The sequence below is a fragment of the Leguminivora glycinivorella genome, chromosome 8 (assembly GCF_023078275.1).
Source record: "Leguminivora glycinivorella isolate SPB_JAAS2020 chromosome 8, LegGlyc_1.1, whole genome shotgun sequence".
NCBI classification, from domain to species: domain Eukaryota; kingdom Metazoa; phylum Arthropoda; class Insecta; order Lepidoptera; family Tortricidae; genus Leguminivora; species Leguminivora glycinivorella.
In genome coordinates, this window is record NC_062978.1 from 10654445 (window position 1) to 10673418 (window position 18974).

The window sequence follows — 18974 nt, forward strand, 5'->3', positions numbered from 1 at the left end:
ATTACTTCAGCGATAAAAGTTGCAAGGTACAAAAACAAAACTGACACTAGCTCTACCTATAAACAATGGGGCGTCTACAAACCTCACCTATAATCTATAATCCCATACGATTTACTATACATTGCGGTGTTTGTACGCTGGATTCCATCTGAATTTCTCAAGAATTTCTTGTGTTCTCTCTCTACTCTGATTCTCTCTGATCTGCTCATTCCATGGACTTTCAATAGGGACTGAGCTCACACTTTTTATGCCATACTAAATTGAACTTTATCACCGGTGCAGAAAGGCGTTCTTATTAGACTAGTAAAAGTGTGTCCACATGAGAGGGTCAAAGTTGGGGCTGGTGTCCCTTTCGCACGTGTGACCAGTGTTAAAGAGATTACTATAGTAGTAGTATTTTTACCTGTATGATAACTAAGTTTATAAACTTCTTATATTATTTTTGTATTATATCGAGGCAAGGATATTAATACCTTGTAACGAATTGGTAAGTCATTATTATGAAGCCATAAAACCAAAGATTTGCGCAATTAAAAAAAATTGGTTGTCTGTAAAGTCGATTTACGGACGGTAGTTTAACGTGATAACGTCAAACATTACAGTAGTATAGACAGGGGCGGTCAGAGTATAGCAAAAGGGGCCCGATTCTGGGACTTTTTTCACGTTTTTTTATTTAGTTAACAGTATTTCACCAAAGCACTTATGTGGTAATATAATTATGTACATGTTAAATTGACATAAATAAAAGCAAACACACTTAAAAGTTAAACTATTATGGTTATTACATTAATCACCTAAGGAGTGTAGAGTCTATGAACCTTAAGAGTTTTCTGTAAAACACACCAACACTATCAGCAAATATGTCAATATCGTCTGTCTCCAACATGATGCGGTTAAGAGCAGCTCGGGCTCGAGCGGTGCGCCGGCCGCCGCGAACAGGCGCCGCCGCCGCCGCGCCGGCACCGCGCCCGGCATGCCAACCACCACGTTCGCTCTTGGCACTTGCAGCCCCATTCTCTCAAGCACGGATGCGTCATCTACTCTATGGTGGAACAGTTGGCGGTAATGCATAATATGCAGCAGTTTCCGTCTGGTTTCTAGAGTGTGAAGACCAACCATTCCTGTTACGAATAGAGATGGATACATATATGGGTAATATCCGTACAGTCGTTTGTAAATGTGCCTACAGAACTTCCTCTGCACTCTTTCTAGCATAGTGTTTTGTTCTTATTAGAAATAATGCATTAAAATAAGCATCTTTTATAAATTAAAGTTTTTTTTAAAACCTACTAATTTAAGAGTTAGAGTGGTGCAAAGTTGCAAAATTTTCCCGTAGCATTACTAAGGCGCCAGAGACAGAAAGCGATATCGACGGAGCCCCGCTTATTACAGAAACTGCACAGAATAGGAGCCTTCGGCCGTTTGAAGATACCTAACGAACCTAACCTATACCTATATAAAAGTCGTCATTTTGTATCCTAGACCGTTTGCGAGACACGCGTTAATTTTATTAAAGTGCTAGTGCCATTTACTAATCTTAGAACCCTAATATCTCAGTAGATATTAATGGAGAAGAAAAAGTTTATATAACAAACATCCTTATTTAAACGTGTTCTATATGATTTATCAATATTAACATAGGTTATATTGGTAAAAAAAATCATCGTAAATTTATTAAGTCTCTGGCGCCTTAGTAAATACTATGGGAAAATTCGCAACTTCGTACTGCTCTAACTCCTAAATAAGTAGGTTTTTCAAACAACTTCATTCTATAAAAGATGCTTATTTTAATGCAATCTTTCATATTTTTAAATTACAACCACTCAAAAATAATAAACACGGACGCGCCATCTGTCGCAGCTGTGGTGCTTTTTTTTTTTTTTTTTTTTTTTTTTTTTTTTTTTTTTTATTGGCTTCCAAATGATTTGCCAGTGTCATGTCGATTTTTTAATTAAATAAATTTTGTTCGAAGTAATAGCTATCAATCCATTTTGATAAATTTAATCAGTTCTAAAATTTAGTGGGGTTAGTTAGAGTTAGATGACAACGAAACACAACTACTGGATTAGTAATATTAGACATTGAGAAGAAATAGAAAGCAAAAAAAAAAATTGTATTAACATGTAATATAACAATAAAAATTAAAATTTTAAGTTATTAAGCTTACAGAAAGAAGTGAGGGCCATAAGGATGTCCCTATCCTTAACATGGATTAACTCCAAAATATGAGTGGGGAAAGAGACTTTGAGTTTTAAAAGATCCTCAAAAAAGCTGTCATGGTTATATAATGGACACGCAAAAAATATGTGATTAAGGTCTCCGTCGTCCAATCCACACTCACATAAAGAAGAATCCCTAATATGTATTTTCTTCAAGTGAACAGGGGAACAGCAATGGCCAAGCCTCAATCTAATAATAACAGAACAAAACTGTTTTTCAATATAAATTTTGGAGAACCAGGGTTTTCTGGATACAGTAGGTTGCACAAGAAAATAATGTTTTGACTTACCCCGATTGGAGGCAGTCCAGTCAGCAGCCCAAGCCCGGGTTAGCATCCTGGCCGCCAGAGGAACCAAATCATGACAGTAGTTTCTAAACGGGACCTTGTCACCGCATACTATGGCCTCCTTGGCGATCCGGTCGGCCCGCTCGTTTCCTGAGACCCCCGAGTGACCTGGGATCCAAGCTAAGGCAACCTCAAACCCCATCTCTCTGCATCTTATAAGGTTTTCCTTAATTTGGTATATGATAGGATTGTGGAAGCGAACCGCGAAAGGATTCATTAGCAATGCTTGAAGACAGCTACGGGAATCCGAGAAAATTATAGTCTTCCGTAACTTAAACAATAAAATATATTTTACACTCTCCAATACACCAATACATTCCCCAGTAAAAACTGATGTCTCAGGAGGGCACTTAATTTTCTGAACAATATCATACTGGGAGTGATAAAGACCTACTCCTACACACCCCGTCGGAGTCATTTTAGACGCATCACAGTATATTGTGTTCCAATCACGCCACTCGAGGGAAAGGATCTGGGACATGTAATCATCGGCATGTGGGTCATCACGACAAATGTCAAAATTTAGGATAACACGAGGTTGGTGTATAATAACCTCATAGTCAAATTCAAACAGAGGAAGCCGAGAGGAATGAAAAACTGGGTCTCTTATAGACTGAAATTTTGCTAGACTATTCACAAGACATGGTAGTTTATCATGGCAGTTCGAGACCGAAACTGCTTTTAGGTCATATAAGCGATGGATAATGGGATGATATGAAAATTGTAGGGATCTAAATAAGTAACTGTCGGCCAGAAATTGGCGGCGCAAATTAAGAGGTGGTTCGGCGCATTCCACCTGCATGGCCTTGATAGGGGAAGATCTCATAGCACCCAGGATAATTCGTAAAGCTCTTGATTGTATTCTATCTAACTGAGTCAACCCGGCTTTGTTTGCAGGCACCAATAAGTGGGTGCCATAATCTAAAATACTGCGTACAGTGGCATTGTATACCAGTCTAAGAGAAATAGGATGAGCACCCCACCAAACTCCTGAAAGACATCTGAGAGTGTTAAGCCCACGTTCGCACTTTTTAATTAGGAATTCAAAGTGCAAAGACCCACTTAATTTTGAATCAAGTATAACCCCCAAAAATTTATGAGAAGAACGGACAGGGATTTTGTCTTCATTGATTGTTAAATTAATGTTTGGCAGAACTAATTTTCGACTATAAATGACTGCACAACTTTTGGCGGGAGAAAGAGACAAACCATGTGTGAAGAGCCAGTTGTTTAAAGACATGAGGGAGTTATTCATGAATGCACAGGCTGTACTTATGTCTTTATTTGAAGAATAAACTAGCAAGTCATCAGCATACTGAAGCACCTGGCAGTCTGAGACGCACTCCTCTAAGTCATGTGTGTATTGTAAGAGGTTTCGCATTCAGAATGAAACCTTTTACAGCAGTCATGGTCGCTGACTGGCAGTCCCTGATTTAAAATTGGAACAGTATAAGAACGTCAAGGAAAACAGACACTTCAATGGGGCATTCATATAGAAGCAGCGATTGAGAGTGAACGGTTGTACTTAGCTCCTAAAATATAAAAAAATATTGATTCAAAGCGTTGTTTAAATGTTTGGATGCTCTCCACCGATAGGCCGACACTCTTACATGGTGGAGGCGCTAACGTCTGAAAGTTTCCCCTAGTTTCGGTTTCAGAGTTTTCAGACAACGAACCCCGACCTCACAGCGCGAGGAAGCGCATGCCAAGCGATAAGCCAAACGCGCTTTAAGAAGAAGGAAAGCAAAGTGACCATCGTCGCCAATACGAAGAGCTATTCCGGGTGATATATTTCTTATTATCTAATACTCATTATCACCCATTCCGTAGTTAAAATATAGCTGTGCAGAATTGACGTAAAAATGGAATGCGAGACATTCAACAGAGCAACGGGCGCTCAAGATTGTGTTGTTCAAGAAACTCTACGACTCCTCTTCGGTGACCATGGGCGTCGACGCAAATTGCGTGAACATCAGCTCCATCATACCTATATACTTAATCATACACATATGCAGTAAATCTTCCTAGATATGTAGGTTACATTAGATAGGCAATGTAAATTTAGTTTCAATCTTTTAATTATACATTATATTGTAGAACTTACGGAATAATTGTGATTAGTGAACTAAAATGTACATTATTTCAAAGGAAAAACGACTTGTGACAGAAAATGTCATTTGCCTATCCCTAATGTTAAAAAGGATAATTATTTGTAAATAACCACATAGAACTAATTATTTTGGCGCAATATATAACATGTAGAATACCATACATATTATTTATGCAATGTTTATATTAGAATAAAAACTATTTGATAGGCTTATTTATTCCATAATGTTTTCCTATAGCTACCAATAAGGTTAAGTTATATGAAAATATGTAAACTGCGGAATAAAACACACCCCAAACTGTAAATATTTAATAAATAGATATAATTGTTTAAAGTTATAGAGTAATACGTCACAACACCCTTATAATTTCCTGACTACAAAGAACAATGTTCATACACATTTCTTTTACATGTATCAAGACAAGGCCGACTAGATGACCAGTTGATCCAGCTGTTCACGGTGTGGCGAGATGGCTGGCGGTCATATGCAACCCCCACTTCGTCGTCATCACCAACGTGCAGCGCACTGCAGCTGCAGCAATCTTCATGAGCCGTTCGGGCTCCACTTCACTTCGCAACCGGCGCGGCGGGAAGATTGGCGGCCATGAGAAGCCCCCACTTCAACGCCACCGCCAACAAGAATCGGCATCTTCAAAATTTATTATGTTTTTTCATGTGAAATAAACGTTTTGCCTTGTTTTTTTACTTGAAGTTAGGTGAATTTGCTAACAGCTGTCATGTCAATGTCATCTAGTCATGGCCACAGACAATTAGCTGTCAGAAAGTTCAAAATAAAAGGGTTTAGTCGATGGGCAGGGGTTAGGTTTTTGCCATTGGTTTTCCTAACCATAGTCCATATCTGACTAATTTGCGAGGACCTTGGCTATAGTCCAACTATCCAAATTATGGCGGTCTCAACCGTGGACTAGGCAACCACGCAAAGAGCGTTAGATGTTGGCTACCTTGAATGAGGCTGTCACTATTGGGTGTTAGGAGATTTTTTTTTTTTTGTGTGTAGGGGGGCCTGGCTTAGGTAGGGCCAACCGGTAGTTAGGGTAGAATAGGATAGGATAGGGTGTAGTATTGTGAACAATGGCTGCTTCTAACATAAGGGGGAGGGATATGTAAGAGGTTTCGCATTCAGAATGAAACCTTTTACAGCAGTCATGGTCGCTGACTGGCAGTCCCTGATTTAAAATTGGAACAGTATAAGAACGTCAAGGAAAACAGACACTTCAATGGGGCATTCATATAGAAGCAGCGATTGAGAGTGAACGGTTGTACTTAGCTCCTAAAATATAAAAAAATATTGATTCAAAGCGTTGTTTAAATGTTTGGATGCTCTCCACCGATAGGCCGACACTCTTACAGTATATATTGTATAACAAGGGGCTCAACACAGAGCCCTGAGGTAGTCCGCGCCAGATCAGTCGTGAAGGGTGAATTTGGGGATCTGTACCCCGAAAGATGATTTGTCTTTCAGAGAGGAGGTTACCTATAAGGCAGGCCAGCCTCACCGGGATTCTCAGCTTGCGGAATTTTTCCCTGAGAATAGGGAGCTGGACATTATCATAGGCAGCCTCGACATCTAGGAAAACAGCGACTACCGAAGCTCCTTTTGAAAATGCGAGGCGAATGTCGGATGTGAAAATGGCCAGACTGTCCGTTGTACTTTTTCCCTTTCTAAATCCGAACTGCGAATTTCCTAACATATCTCGACTTTCCACATACCACTCTAACCTGTTTTTAATCAAGTGCTCTAGAATCTTTGTTAGAACTGACGATAATGCTATGGGGCGATACGACCGAGGGTCGTTAGGATCTTTACCGGGTTTAAGTATGGGCATGATCAGTTGGGATTTCCACGATGTGGGAGGATGGCCGGAAAGTACAATGCAGTTAATCAAATCGAGGAAATATTTAAGGAATGAATCTCCTGCTTTGGCTATAAATGAATATGGAATTCCGTCTAGTCCCGGGGCGGAGTCTTTGACTGCTTTTAGAACGTTTTTTAGCTCCAACATGGTGAATAATTGATCCAAGGCATCAGTCGATTGGTTATTAAGCAGTCCAATGGGAGAATCAAGGACTCCAGGGACATAAGGAGGAGCGATTCTATCTAGAAAAGATTCAGCCCATTGCAAAGAAGTGGGAAAAGGACAGTTATTAGGGTTACCTGATTTTCTAAATTTTCGTATATTGTTCCATACTATTGCATCAGGAGTAGAAGGACTTAAAGCCGAACAAAAGGATTTCCATCCCTCAGCCTTCTTATTACTGAGCAATGTTTTTGTGTCTGCCATAGCCTTAGTCAAAACATTGAAATTCTCGGTCGACATATTTGAGGCATATGACCGTTCTGCTACCTTTCTACTCCTGACAGCTATAGTACACTCTTTGTCCCACCAGGGAGGGGAAGCCAATTTACCTTTGGCTACATTTTTAAGAGGGAAAACCTTATCTGCAGACGTTTTTATAGCTAAGATTAGAGCATCTGAACAAATATCTATGGAATTTAGAGTGATATGAGGCAAGTCCTTAGATTCAACTTCTAGAGCTTTTTTGTACGAATCCCAATCCGCTCCGTTGATATTATATTTTAATAGAGGTCTATTTTCCGTAGGTTTTTTAGTGGTTCCTAGAGGAAGACTTAATAAAATAGGGAAGTGATCGCTTCCGTGTGTACTATCCAAGACCGACCAAGTTATACGAGACGCGAGAATTGGAGATGACAGAGATAAATCCACTGCACTAGTTGCGTGATTAGGGAGAGAACGTAGCGTAGGTGCACCAGTATTCAGTAGGCATAAGTTGCATTTGTCCATGATATCTAACAAAAAAGTATCACCTAGACCGTCGTCTTTCTTATCGCATCCCCACAAAGTATGATGGATATTAAGGTCTCCAAGAATCATAACGGGCTGGGGAAGGGATTCTATTAGCTTTCTCAGTAGCTTTAAAATATGAGGGGAAGGATCCGGTATATATAAAGATAAAAAGGTAATACCTTCTAGGCGGGCACAAGTGGAATGAAAAAGAGGACTATTATTAGGTAAAGGAATTTTCTGGAAAGGAATATGGTCTCTAATGAACAAGGCGCATCCAGCTCGGCCATCTGCGCGACAGTCCATTAGAGAACAGAAACTTGGGATTTTAAAAGTTGAGTTGTCTTTGAGCCATATTTCTGATATGGCTAAAATTATAGGGTTGAATTTGTTGACCAAGAAGAGTAATTCATGTTTTTTATTAGAGATACTACGGCAATTCCATTGAAGAACTGTTTGATCCATAATGTGATGTAATCAGAGATGAAATAATAGGCGCAACGTGGGACAGCAGAGAAGGGTTTACGGGGGTGGCCGGAGAAAATATTTTAATAAAAGAAGTGATCAAAGTTATAATATCAGAAATTAAATTGTTTTCTTTGTGTTGTTGTTGGTCAGGATAGACGGGTCTAGACTCAACTACGGGGTCCCTAGTCAAAGCCTCGTGGGCCTTTCTGTCGTACCCTTTAGCAAGCCGAGGTGGTGGGCGAGGCTGCCGAAATACAGTTTTTACATATGATTGAGTGACTGGAGATTGTGGGGATGAAGCCGTCACATTTGCGTACGACTTACTTCTGACCTTGGAGTGCTGGTTAGACGCCTCATTATAAGAAATATTTTCATCAGCCATGGTTTTCTTGATATTTAACTGTCTAATATATTCGGGACATGATTTGCTGTTCGCCCTATGTCCTGCCCCCAATCCCTGAGGGCAATTACAGCACAAAGCTCCAGAATCATCTTCAACGTCACATGTGTCCCCAGTGTGGGACCCTGCACAACGGAAACAACGGGGGAGCGACCTACATTTTTCCTTAGTGTGCCCAAAACGACAGCATTTGAAACACTGAATTGTAGGGTATTGATACTGCTCTACTATTAATGAATTTAAGCACAAGTATACTCTTTTTGGCAAAGTTTGCCCGTCAAAAGTTATTATCACTGTTTCAGACGGTAACCATACGTAAGAACCATCAGGTTTGGTCTTTTTATAATTTAGACGTCTAATTTTAATGGGAGTGGCTCCCCCCGAATTGGCTGGCACCTGAATGTTCGTCAACACCTCTTCAGGCGTCCAGTCAGCCGGGACTCCACGTACCAGCCCCATTCTCGTAACATTAAATGTCGGAACAAACGCTTTGTACTTGTTTTGAGTTAAAGTGGGTGATTCTATGAATTGGTTGGCATCCTCTGCTGAATGGAAACTCAGAGAAGCACGGTTACGTCCGATTTTCTTAATGGAGCCCGCCACTATATTTGGGAACTCCCTTATCCTATCTTGAACGAAACGACCAAAAGCTACCGGGTGCAAGGAAATTCCCGAGTCCGGGGCTGACTCAATTCTTTGAACATGGACTACATAAGGTCCCTGGTCCCTATCTGTATATTTGTCACGACCTATTTGGGTAAAAAGAGTACTAGGGGTCTGCGTCTGAGTCTGCGTCACATTCTCCTGCGGGTCGATTATCAAATGTGCCGGCGGAGTTGCAGTCTGAGATTCGGCTTGCGATTGCTGTCCTGGGGGTATCTGTGTATCTGAATTACTCAAATGGCTTGACTGATCAGATCGGCTCCCAGACGGACTGGGAGACCTCGAGCGGGATGCATTATTTTTTTTATGATTATCCTGCCGTTCTCGTTCCTTACGTTTCTCTAAATCACGTTTCTTTTTTCTGCCCATGACTGTAGAGAAAACTGTAGCATGTGCCTGCGACCTTTCAAAATCCTCGTGTTGGGACAAAGTGAATTTACTAAAGTTCACTAAGCTACAATTTTCATCGTCAGGATCATCCAAACCAGCACCCTCCTCCATGAGGATGCTGATTTGGTAACCCGAAACTACCCTCTTATTACTATGATTACTAAACTACTTCTAATCACAAACACAAAACACTTACCGCTACGCCAGACACTATCAAAATGGATTATCAACAGTAATTAATGCAATTTAATCAGAATCGCTTCCAAAAACTACAAAAAACTACAATTATTTTTAACGATCAACTACCCGCTATCGACACTCAACCGCCAATCTAGTTCTCCTGTGGTGCTTTACTCAGGCCACACGCTACAACCATACCGAGCGCATCGATCAGCCGCTTAATTCCTACGCACGCCAATAGATGGCGCTTAAGCTATATTGGGAAACGGGACAATGACGTCATCTTTTCGTGCATGCTGCCCGTAGTAACGAGTTATTAGACGTTATCACGTCAAAAACCTTTAATTCGGTATTAGTAGATTTGGTAGTAACTTTGAATATTTACTGGTATCCCCAAATAATGACAGCGATGACGTCATTCAAATGATTTTGACAGTGGCAATAAGTGCGAGAGGGACACCAGCCCCAACTTTACCCTCTCATGTGGACACACTTTTTGGCCTAACAACTCAATCTAGCTTAATAATATATAAATCTATGGCTCATTCTGCTCTGGCATAGCTGTCATACTGACAGATGTCACTGTCAGTCAGGACAGAGAGGATGACACTTGGAAACAGTGTTATTCCGTATTCCGTGTCAATAAGAAGTATTACTTTATATTTTTTCTCACTTAACAAAGCACAATATCAGTGTATTAGAATGAAACGGAAATAATTTTATTCATATTAGATCGATCTATGAATAAACATTTTAGCTATATCGAATACATCACCGCCGGTTTGCTGTGTTGGTTGCGTTTGATTGGTCTTATTTTATTTCAGTAATTTCACGATTTACAGTGTGACTTCCGTTACTCGTATGATACTAAGAAAAGACAGTGCAATGTGCTTATAATACATTAGCTCTAGCTTACTGATTCTCTATATTTATGAATAGAACAAAATTAAGGATGAAAGAGCAACGCTCAGATTTATGTTCCCGATACATAAAAATATTCATTGTAGTTTCTTGCTATTGGTAAGTAATAGAACCAATTGATTAGTTAGACCCATTGTAATATCAAATAAACATTTAGATAAGTAAAAAGGTACTTTACTGTCTGTACATAAATTGTATATTTTCAGGATAGTATCAATAGTAACAGTTTTTGTAAACAAAGCCCTGCTGAGTGGTCAGACAGTGCCTCTGGAAGCACCACTGTTCATCACATGGTTCCAATGCATCATTTCATTCACAATCTGTTCAAGTTTGGCCAAAACTGGAGGCATTCCTGGAGTATTTGCATTTCCTAAGGGCTCACCTTGGAATTGGGATGTAGTCAAAAAGGTAATCTTAATATAAAAGCTTAGTCTTGGGAGAAACTACTTAAAGCAGTGTCAAAGGCTAAGGTCTGACCGAGATTGTTGGCCGTGAATTAAGTTGTATGAAATCTTGGCCGGCCATAGTCTCAGTCAGAGTCAGACCTTAGCAAAGGCAACATATGCCCTGTTTCAGTCAGATTTATCCACTAACACCATCAGTTTTGTGACTATTGCTAATTAAACTTTACTGGTGCCTAGTATGTGTGTATTTTACAGTCATGTCATTGTATAACAAATATAACAATGTATTATTATATTATGCATGTATATTGTCAGGGCCGGATTAAGGGTAGAGCGAGTGGAGCGGCCGCTCTAGGCGCCACATGGTAAGGGGGCGCCAAAATCGAGAATGTGGAAAAATCTGTTGCTAGGGCGCCGTAAAAGGAGGATTCTAGCCCTTGACGAACCACGTTGTTGTGCGGCGAATGGCAAAGTTACGTCGCTATCCAAATGCAAAAATAGGAGTCTACCCGATAGTCCAAAGCGTAGTTCCTCATAAAGCCAAAGGCGCAAAACGTCTCAGAGAGGCGCAATTTTGTGAGTCACAGCAGATGGTGAGCGAATTTCAAAGCACTCAAATCACTTAGTGGCAAAATACCAAAATGGGCAATTGGGCATCCCGACGGTGACGATCGAGTCCGCAGTTAATCTCTTAATTAACTCTTAGTATTATAAAAATAATAGTGATGGCGAAATATAAGGCCTAAAAGTCGGGAACATAGGCGCGCAAAATACCTCAAAATATGTCAAAGACCGCAGCTCTGCAGACGATAAAAGCTTGAAAGTTCGCGGATTCCCCGCTGACGTGTTGTCTTAACCCTTAAATGCATGGTGATGTAGGTATATATGCATCATATATTTGATGGCCCGTGGCTCGATATGTAGCTATCCAAAATCACATTTATTCCTTAATTATTTATTATTATTTAATAAACAATTAAATAAATTAAATAATTTAATGATTTACTATTTATTATTTAAGGATTAAGATGAAATGGCGGAAAAGTGTGAAAAACAGGACAATGGCGATTTTTAGTATGTGATTTAGGCTGTTTTTTTCGGAGTTAGTAATTAGTTTATGTTTAAACATTTTATCATAGAGGTTCCATAAATAGTGTACCTTTTTAATAGTAGTAATTTTTTTTAAATAAAACTCACCAATTACGATATATTTATGTAAATAAGATTTGGCCTATTTAACTTCTAACACTGATTTAGTATAAAAATCGATCTTAAATATTTTTTTAATTATTTTTCCCAGTGTCAGAAAACCATTGTCTACAACATATATTAATATCTCGTTAAAAGAAAAATTCATGCATTTAAGGGTTAAATTTTAATCGAGTCAATAGGAAAAAAAATCGCGCTCGCTTCGCTCGCGCTTACTATTTATAATTATCTTCTCTTTTAGTTAGAACAAATTCCGAATCTGCTTTCCTGACATGGCCACTATAGTGCTCCATTTTGTTTGTTATTTTATGTACATGATATCCACGTTCAGCCACACGTAACTATACTAAGGACTGTATCGTTAAGTATAAGGACAAAACAAACCTCGTCTAAATGTTGACATGTGCATAATTTTGTATTATTATGTTCCGAGAGTATGATCTGAAGGTATTGGTAAGCACTATTTAATATAAGAAGGTCTGATATTTTTTTTATTTTAGGGACTTTATGGTACTTTCATTAAGGTCTAGCAAATAAATTTCGGACAACCCCTATCTGGCTTATTTTGAGAATATTTCAATGACTCTTTGTACGATTTCAACAAACAAAGGTTAATATGCTGCTAAAATATATTCTTTAAGAGTCCTCTTCGTGGTTTTTCAATTGGGTACTTGCAGAATGAATGCGGTGAATTTATATAATTAAAAAAAACGCAGTTTTGAGCAACGTTCCGGATTGCCGTAAATTTTTGATGAGAGCAGGATAAGAGAAACAGATAAAAAAATTAGCCATAGGCCAAAGTCTAATTGATATTCGTGGTGTTTGAACAGTGCCTAAACCAGATCGATATAAACAGTGTATGATAGTCAAATTCGACATCAAAGTCGGAGTTAGAGTAAGCACCATGCCACATTCTCTAAATGACCGCCATACACACACAGATCCTGAACTTTATATTTTTAAAATAACAGTGGCTAGACTATGTCCAGATATTCTGCTTTGTGGATCATGTGTCGTTGAGGTTCGCACCGTACAATTTTTTTTCACAATCGTATCGTCTGCGTAAAGCACTTTGTGAATTTTCTAGTAGCATTTGTCCGGAATCGTAATTGGTACTCGGGAGGATTAAGTCAATACTGTCTAAACCATATGCTTTACGTCGAGTTTCTAGGACAAAATGTGTACCTTATTATGTGCCTTATTAAGCCCATGTCTTGTTATAAGAAAAAAAAATAATAGCAAATAAATACGGCTACTCAAAGTTGTCTTCATACTTAACGATACAGTCTTTAGGGTGCGACTACGAAAGTTCAACCATTTGTCCCTTTCGCACTCTGTATGATGAAATCCATAAATTCTGCATTGCGTTAATCTTCAAATTACGGCATTACTATGAAAAAAATTTCGCGCTCGCTACGCTCGCGATTTATTTTCCTACGTAGTGAAACTTCTTCCCAGGAAGGGCGCTGAAACTCAAACTCGCTCTACCCTGATCGAGTGCACGGGCCGGCGCTGTATATTGTACCTTTGATATGTAATATTTTTAATTTGATGAATAAATGAATATGAATATATTTTTCATGTCAAATTTTGACATTTTCAAAGCTACCTGTTATTCATTAAAGGCTACAAGTATAAAACCACTTGAAATTTTATCACTAATCAATCTAATCACATCCATTAATGAGATAATAAACTCAAGGATTTAGTTGATTACCAGATCATTTTGTTTGGAGCAATCCAATTTTGTTTCTAATTGTTGATATGTAATATCAACATAGCTGTATGATGGTTAATCACCCCCTTAAAACCTCTATAGGTGTATGCCTACCTATGAAGATAGGTAATTTTTGTTCTCCAAATTCTTGAAATCTGCAAGTCTTAAGGAGGTGTTTCTATTTATATCTTAACAAATTGTGAATTACTTTAATTCCTAATATGTTTAACGAAAATTGAAGTTCATTTTATTGATTTCCAGGTAATCCCGCTATCAATAATGTTCACATTGATGATAGCAACCAACAACCTTTGCCTGAAGTATGTAGAGGTTTCATTCTACTACATTGGACGGTCTCTAACAACAGTATTCAATGTTTTACTGACATGGGTACTGCTTGGGCAGAAAACCTCGTCGCGGTGTGTTATGTGCTGTGCCTTCATCATCTTTGGGTTCTACCTAGGTGTAGATCAGGAGAATTTGTTAGGTATGATTTGAATTTTCTTTGACCTGTGAGAAGAACTCATGATAGCAAATTAAATTTAAGTCAACTCAAATGAAGTAATGAATTTATATATGAATACATTAAAAACAGTGCTTTGAACAGTATCCATACACCGTGAACTACTTTTCTATCTTGAGCCATCATATGCCAAAAAATAAAAGAAGTATGTGAAGTCCCTAACCCAACACAGAGAATACATTTCAAGCCAGCAGAGGGAGCTTCATAGTCTGAACTATTATACTCAAAAGTTCAAAGCTGCTCATATGCAAAATGTGTTTATATAAAAAACTCAATTTCAATTTCAGGTTCCTTTTCCCTCATCGGAACAATATATGGAGTCATCGGCTCACTGATGCTGTCTCTATATTCAATTTTCACCAAAAAAGTGCTGCCACATGTCAATCAAGAAGTATGGTTGCTTTCCTACTATAACAACGCTTATTCTATCTTTCTCTTTCTCCCTCTAATGGTGATGAATGGAGAACTGCAAGCGTTAAGTAACTTCACAAACTTCGACAGCACATTCTTTTGGGTGCAGATGGTCATAGGTGGCATCTGCGGATTTGCTATTGGATACGTCACATCTCTTCAGATAAAGGTAACTTGTTCCCAATTTTCGAAAAGAGTACTTAACAAGTAAATAAAAAGTTAATTTATATGGCCATTATCGCAATATATGTTCTTAGTGCTTAGCTCTGAAATAAATACCTACATTGGTTTAGAATATTAGAACTCAGGGGTCTCCAAGTGCCAAGCAAAAAGTGCCAATTTCAAAAGCTGGGTCCACACTGACCGAGCAGCCTCACGCGCAATACGTACGTGCATGCGCGCAAGTTAGCTTCACCCGAGCCGGCTCGACAACAATGGCGATTGGCGGCACTCAGCTGTTCAAAATTGTTTTTTATCTCTTGAAAATCAATAATAATTTTATCATTTTAATGATCTGTCTCCTCTAAGTACTGTGTCAATATCCGCGGTTTCCGCTTCACATCAATAACTGCATTGAAATATGATTTTCAGGTGACGTCACCCCTCACGCACAACATCTCAGGCACGGCGAAAGCCTGTGCGCAAACTGTCATGGCGACCCAATGGTACGGCGAAACCAAGAATACACTATGGTGGTCGTCAAACATCATAGTACTAGCCAGCAGCGCGCTATACGCTCGTTTCAAGCAAATAGAAATGGAGGAACATTCTAGAAAACCGATACCCGAAGATAGGAAGACGTTAGTGTGATTAAATCAAGACTGATAGTATGTTGAACTTGTAATTTATTGCATAATATATTTATTCATATCGTAATAAATTCAATGCAATTTACATATGTATATTATATGTATCTAGTTACTTATGTTTATTTACAGCCTGGCAAAATAGAGTAGAAATATTTTTTTTATCATAGCAACACTTAATGTTCTCGTACAAAAGTACCTACGTATTATATTTGCCACATGCAAAACGTTTTACATAGACGGTGGCGCCCCCATTTGTTTCTACTCTATTTTGCTATACAGTATGGTGTTATGAAAAGTTTGCAGTCAAAATATGTATCTTACGTTACAAGTGGCTCAAAATTCCCTTGTGGTGACTGTAGGTACCTAAGGCTACAAGGTGCATCTTTACTGCTGACCATTTATTAATAACTAGTGTAGGTATATAGTACATAGACATCCATGCAACTATGGCTATGAGATCTCTCGAGGGCTATGAGATCATAATCATAATTCTTTCGTCTTAACCTACAGATTCCCTTAGTAATTTAGATAAACGTTTCCTAATCTGGCGATACTTATGCTTAGTAGCAACGTTGTGTGCTTCATATGGATCTGTCATATGATCATAAAGTTCCAACCCATACAATTTATTCCAGTCTTTTGTAAAAAGCGTATTATTAAACGCCACCCATTCCGTATATCGATAGTCATTTGTTCTTATACTATATCCCATTATTTTTATATTTCTTAGTTTTGGTTTGTCCGAGTCTTTCATTGGATATACGCTTGGTCGTGGATACTGACTAATTGCATAATATTCTTCATCGATGTCATTTTCAGTTTGTGTTATCAAACTCAGCAGGCTTTTGCCTTCGAAACATAAAGTTTCATGCTTTTTAGTGCATTGAGGGATATCATTACCCAATCCAGTAATTTCGGCTAGAGTTGGGAAAACATCTATTAGCTCAACAGGAAAATTAATGGTGTTAGGTCTCACTCCGGGTATAAGGAAAATCAAGGGGACCTTCAATGCCACATCGAAGTTACTGTATTTAGCCCAGAGGCCGTTTTCTCCTAATGACCAGCCTGAAACAGACAATAAAGTTTTTATAGGTCAATTACCACGACTGTGCTACATATCATACGCTACCTATAATTATATTATACTCTGGACACAATGCATTGAAATTTGTGTTAAGGTCCGTCCAGATCTGACAATATTGTTCGATCAAATTAAATTGTCAATTAAATCAAGTGGTTTTCGCAGATTCCGCTATAAAATGTGGTGCAGACGCTAAATGAGATCGATGATATTGACCAAATCTCTGTCTGGGCGGGCCTTAAATTAAAATATAGCCATTTGTAATATATACCCACCATGATCACTAGTTAGAACCACGACCGTGTTCTTCAAATCGACGTGTCGTATTAGAAGAGATCCAATTAAATCGTCCACATAAGTCGCAGCGGCATAGTAACTCTGTTTTATATCCAACGTCCACTCAAGCGGCATTGTGCCGAAGGGAAAAGATATGTTGAGTCGGGCTATGTCGTCTCTTTGTCGGACGTCGGTCCATGGATGCCACGCGACGGTTGGCATGGCCTTTGGTAGGTTTGGATGTTTGGGCGGGAGTATTTTGTCTATTGGTACTCTTTCTGAAATTAAACACGGCACTCAAAAGCTGGAATGCTCAATTTGAGCGGTTTCGCACTACGTCAGATCCAAATCTTAGTTTCACGGGTTCGGATCGGACGTAGTACGAAAACGGCTCTTAATACTGCCAAGTTATAAGGCTATATATAAGAGGGTGCGACGGTGCGTCCATGAGCGACAAAGTTACTCGGCGACTTATTTGTCGCTCACATATCTGTCTGTCTATGGGATAGTATGAAAGTGGACAGACCAGCAAGTGGGCGCGCGCCCTTAGTCGATTCAGATACTATACTAGGATCTCCCTCTATTCTAAAATATAAAAAGTCTATTTTCCCTAAGGCTGAAATTATCAATATTAGTAGGTATGGATGAGCTATCAGGACTATACTCAAGAGGTAAGTAGGTACCATTTCAAACCTAATAAGTGAGAAATATGAAGGTGGAAGAATAACGTACCTAAATATTCCTGTGGAAATTTTAAAGGTATATGTGGCTTATGAAATCCCACAGCTAGCAAGAATGGACGACTATTGTTCCTTCGTTCCTGTAATATATTTACGGCGTAATCCAAAGTTTGTAAATCCGGCAGAGTATGACCAGGTTGGTTATTAACATCAACTGGACATATAAGATTTTTTTGCAGTTTATGTGTTATTTTATCTTTGCATACGGCGGCGTCTTTATATTTATCAGTTGTAGGATGGTATGGTAGTTCTGTCCAGCTATATGGGAAGTCATCAGAAAAATTAGAACTGGCGCCTGGGTGAAATATTTTTCCAACAGAGTACGTGTCGTAGCCATTTTGTTTAAAAAATTGGGGTAGCGTAGTAAAGTTTCCAACGCTGTCTCGCCAGTATGAATAGAAATCGTACAGACGCAACGAATCAGGACGGCGCCCCGTTAACATCGAATTTCTACTCGGAGCGCAGAGCTTGCTGTGAATTGAAAAAGAAATACGAAATGGGTAAGGTATCATTGGTACTAATAATTAACTGATTATCAGTCAAGCTTCATTAGATGAAGCTTTAAAGTTAGCTGCAAAAAAATAATTTAGTATAGGATCGTAATACTTGAATTAATAACTATCATTACACCGATTTTATCTACCACTCTACAATCTAGGTACAAATTATCTACTTGTCTGTTAATTAAAGCATACCTGTGCAAAAGCATTTTCAAAAATTACTCCATTTGCCGCCAATCTTTCAATGGTAGGCATTTTGACATTTTTGTCCGATAGATGTCGCATATCGTCAATTATAATGAGCAAAACATTTTCTGTTAATTTGTTTGTGTTGAAATTGTTTTGAATCTGAAGGCTTGTACTAGTTAAAATTAATAATAGCACGCCTAAAAAAATAGTTATTAAGGTCATGGTAAGGTTGTTTTCATAGTAAACAATTAGTATAACCAAAATAACAATACAGAATAAAAGCTACACACAAATATCGCTAGTTTAATTTGAAAATATTCAGTTATTACATGATAGATATAGACCTTATCAATTAGAACATACGGCTTGAAGTTAAATACGTCTTACTTTTAATGTAAACTCTGCAATTCACACTGCATTTGAATAAATTAATAATTTAATGAATTTATGCGTTTATTTTCAGTAATAACTTTGCATCAAATCTTATGCAATTTTAAAATACTGTTAAGTCTATGGAGCCTCAAGTGTTGTTTTTGTATCTGGCAATATTATTTAAAAGATAAAAAGAGAAGGCATGCGCCGCTATAGCGAA

The 18974-nt window shown here is 38.5% G+C and overlaps 2 protein-coding genes across 3 annotated transcripts; one reads left to right on the top strand and one right to left on the bottom strand.

Moving 5' to 3' along the window:
• Nucleotides 1-10248: 10248 nt before the first annotated feature.
• On the top strand, nt 10249-15617 carry LOC125228920 (GDP-fucose transporter 1). The gene is made up of 5 exons (XM_048133638.1): nt 10249-10622; nt 10730-10931; nt 14115-14340; nt 14664-14956; nt 15379-15617. Exons 1-5 carry the CDS (start codon nt 10534-10536, stop codon nt 15595-15597), a joined length of 1029 nt encoding a protein of 342 aa, XP_047989595.1. The 5' UTR covers nt 10249-10533; the 3' UTR covers nt 15598-15617.
• An 11-nt stretch (nt 15618-15628) lies between these two features.
• On the bottom strand, nt 15629-18528 carry LOC125228919 (iduronate 2-sulfatase). 2 transcript variants are annotated; one of them, XM_048133637.1, is made up of 4 exons: nt 18389-18528; nt 17686-18164; nt 16953-17231; nt 15631-16661 (listed from the first exon to the last, which is right to left on the bottom strand). In XM_048133637.1, the coding sequence occupies exons 1-4, from the start codon at nt 18400-18402 to the stop codon at nt 16096-16098; spliced, it is 1338 nt and encodes a 445-aa protein (XP_047989594.1). In that variant the 5' UTR covers nt 18403-18528; the 3' UTR covers nt 15631-16095. The 2 variants fall into 2 exon arrangements, with proteins under 2 accessions (XP_047989593.1, XP_047989594.1); XM_048133636.1 differs by lacking the exon at nt 18389-18528 and having other exon boundaries at nt 15629-16661; nt 17686-18314.
• Nucleotides 18529-18974: the final 446 nt, after the last annotated feature.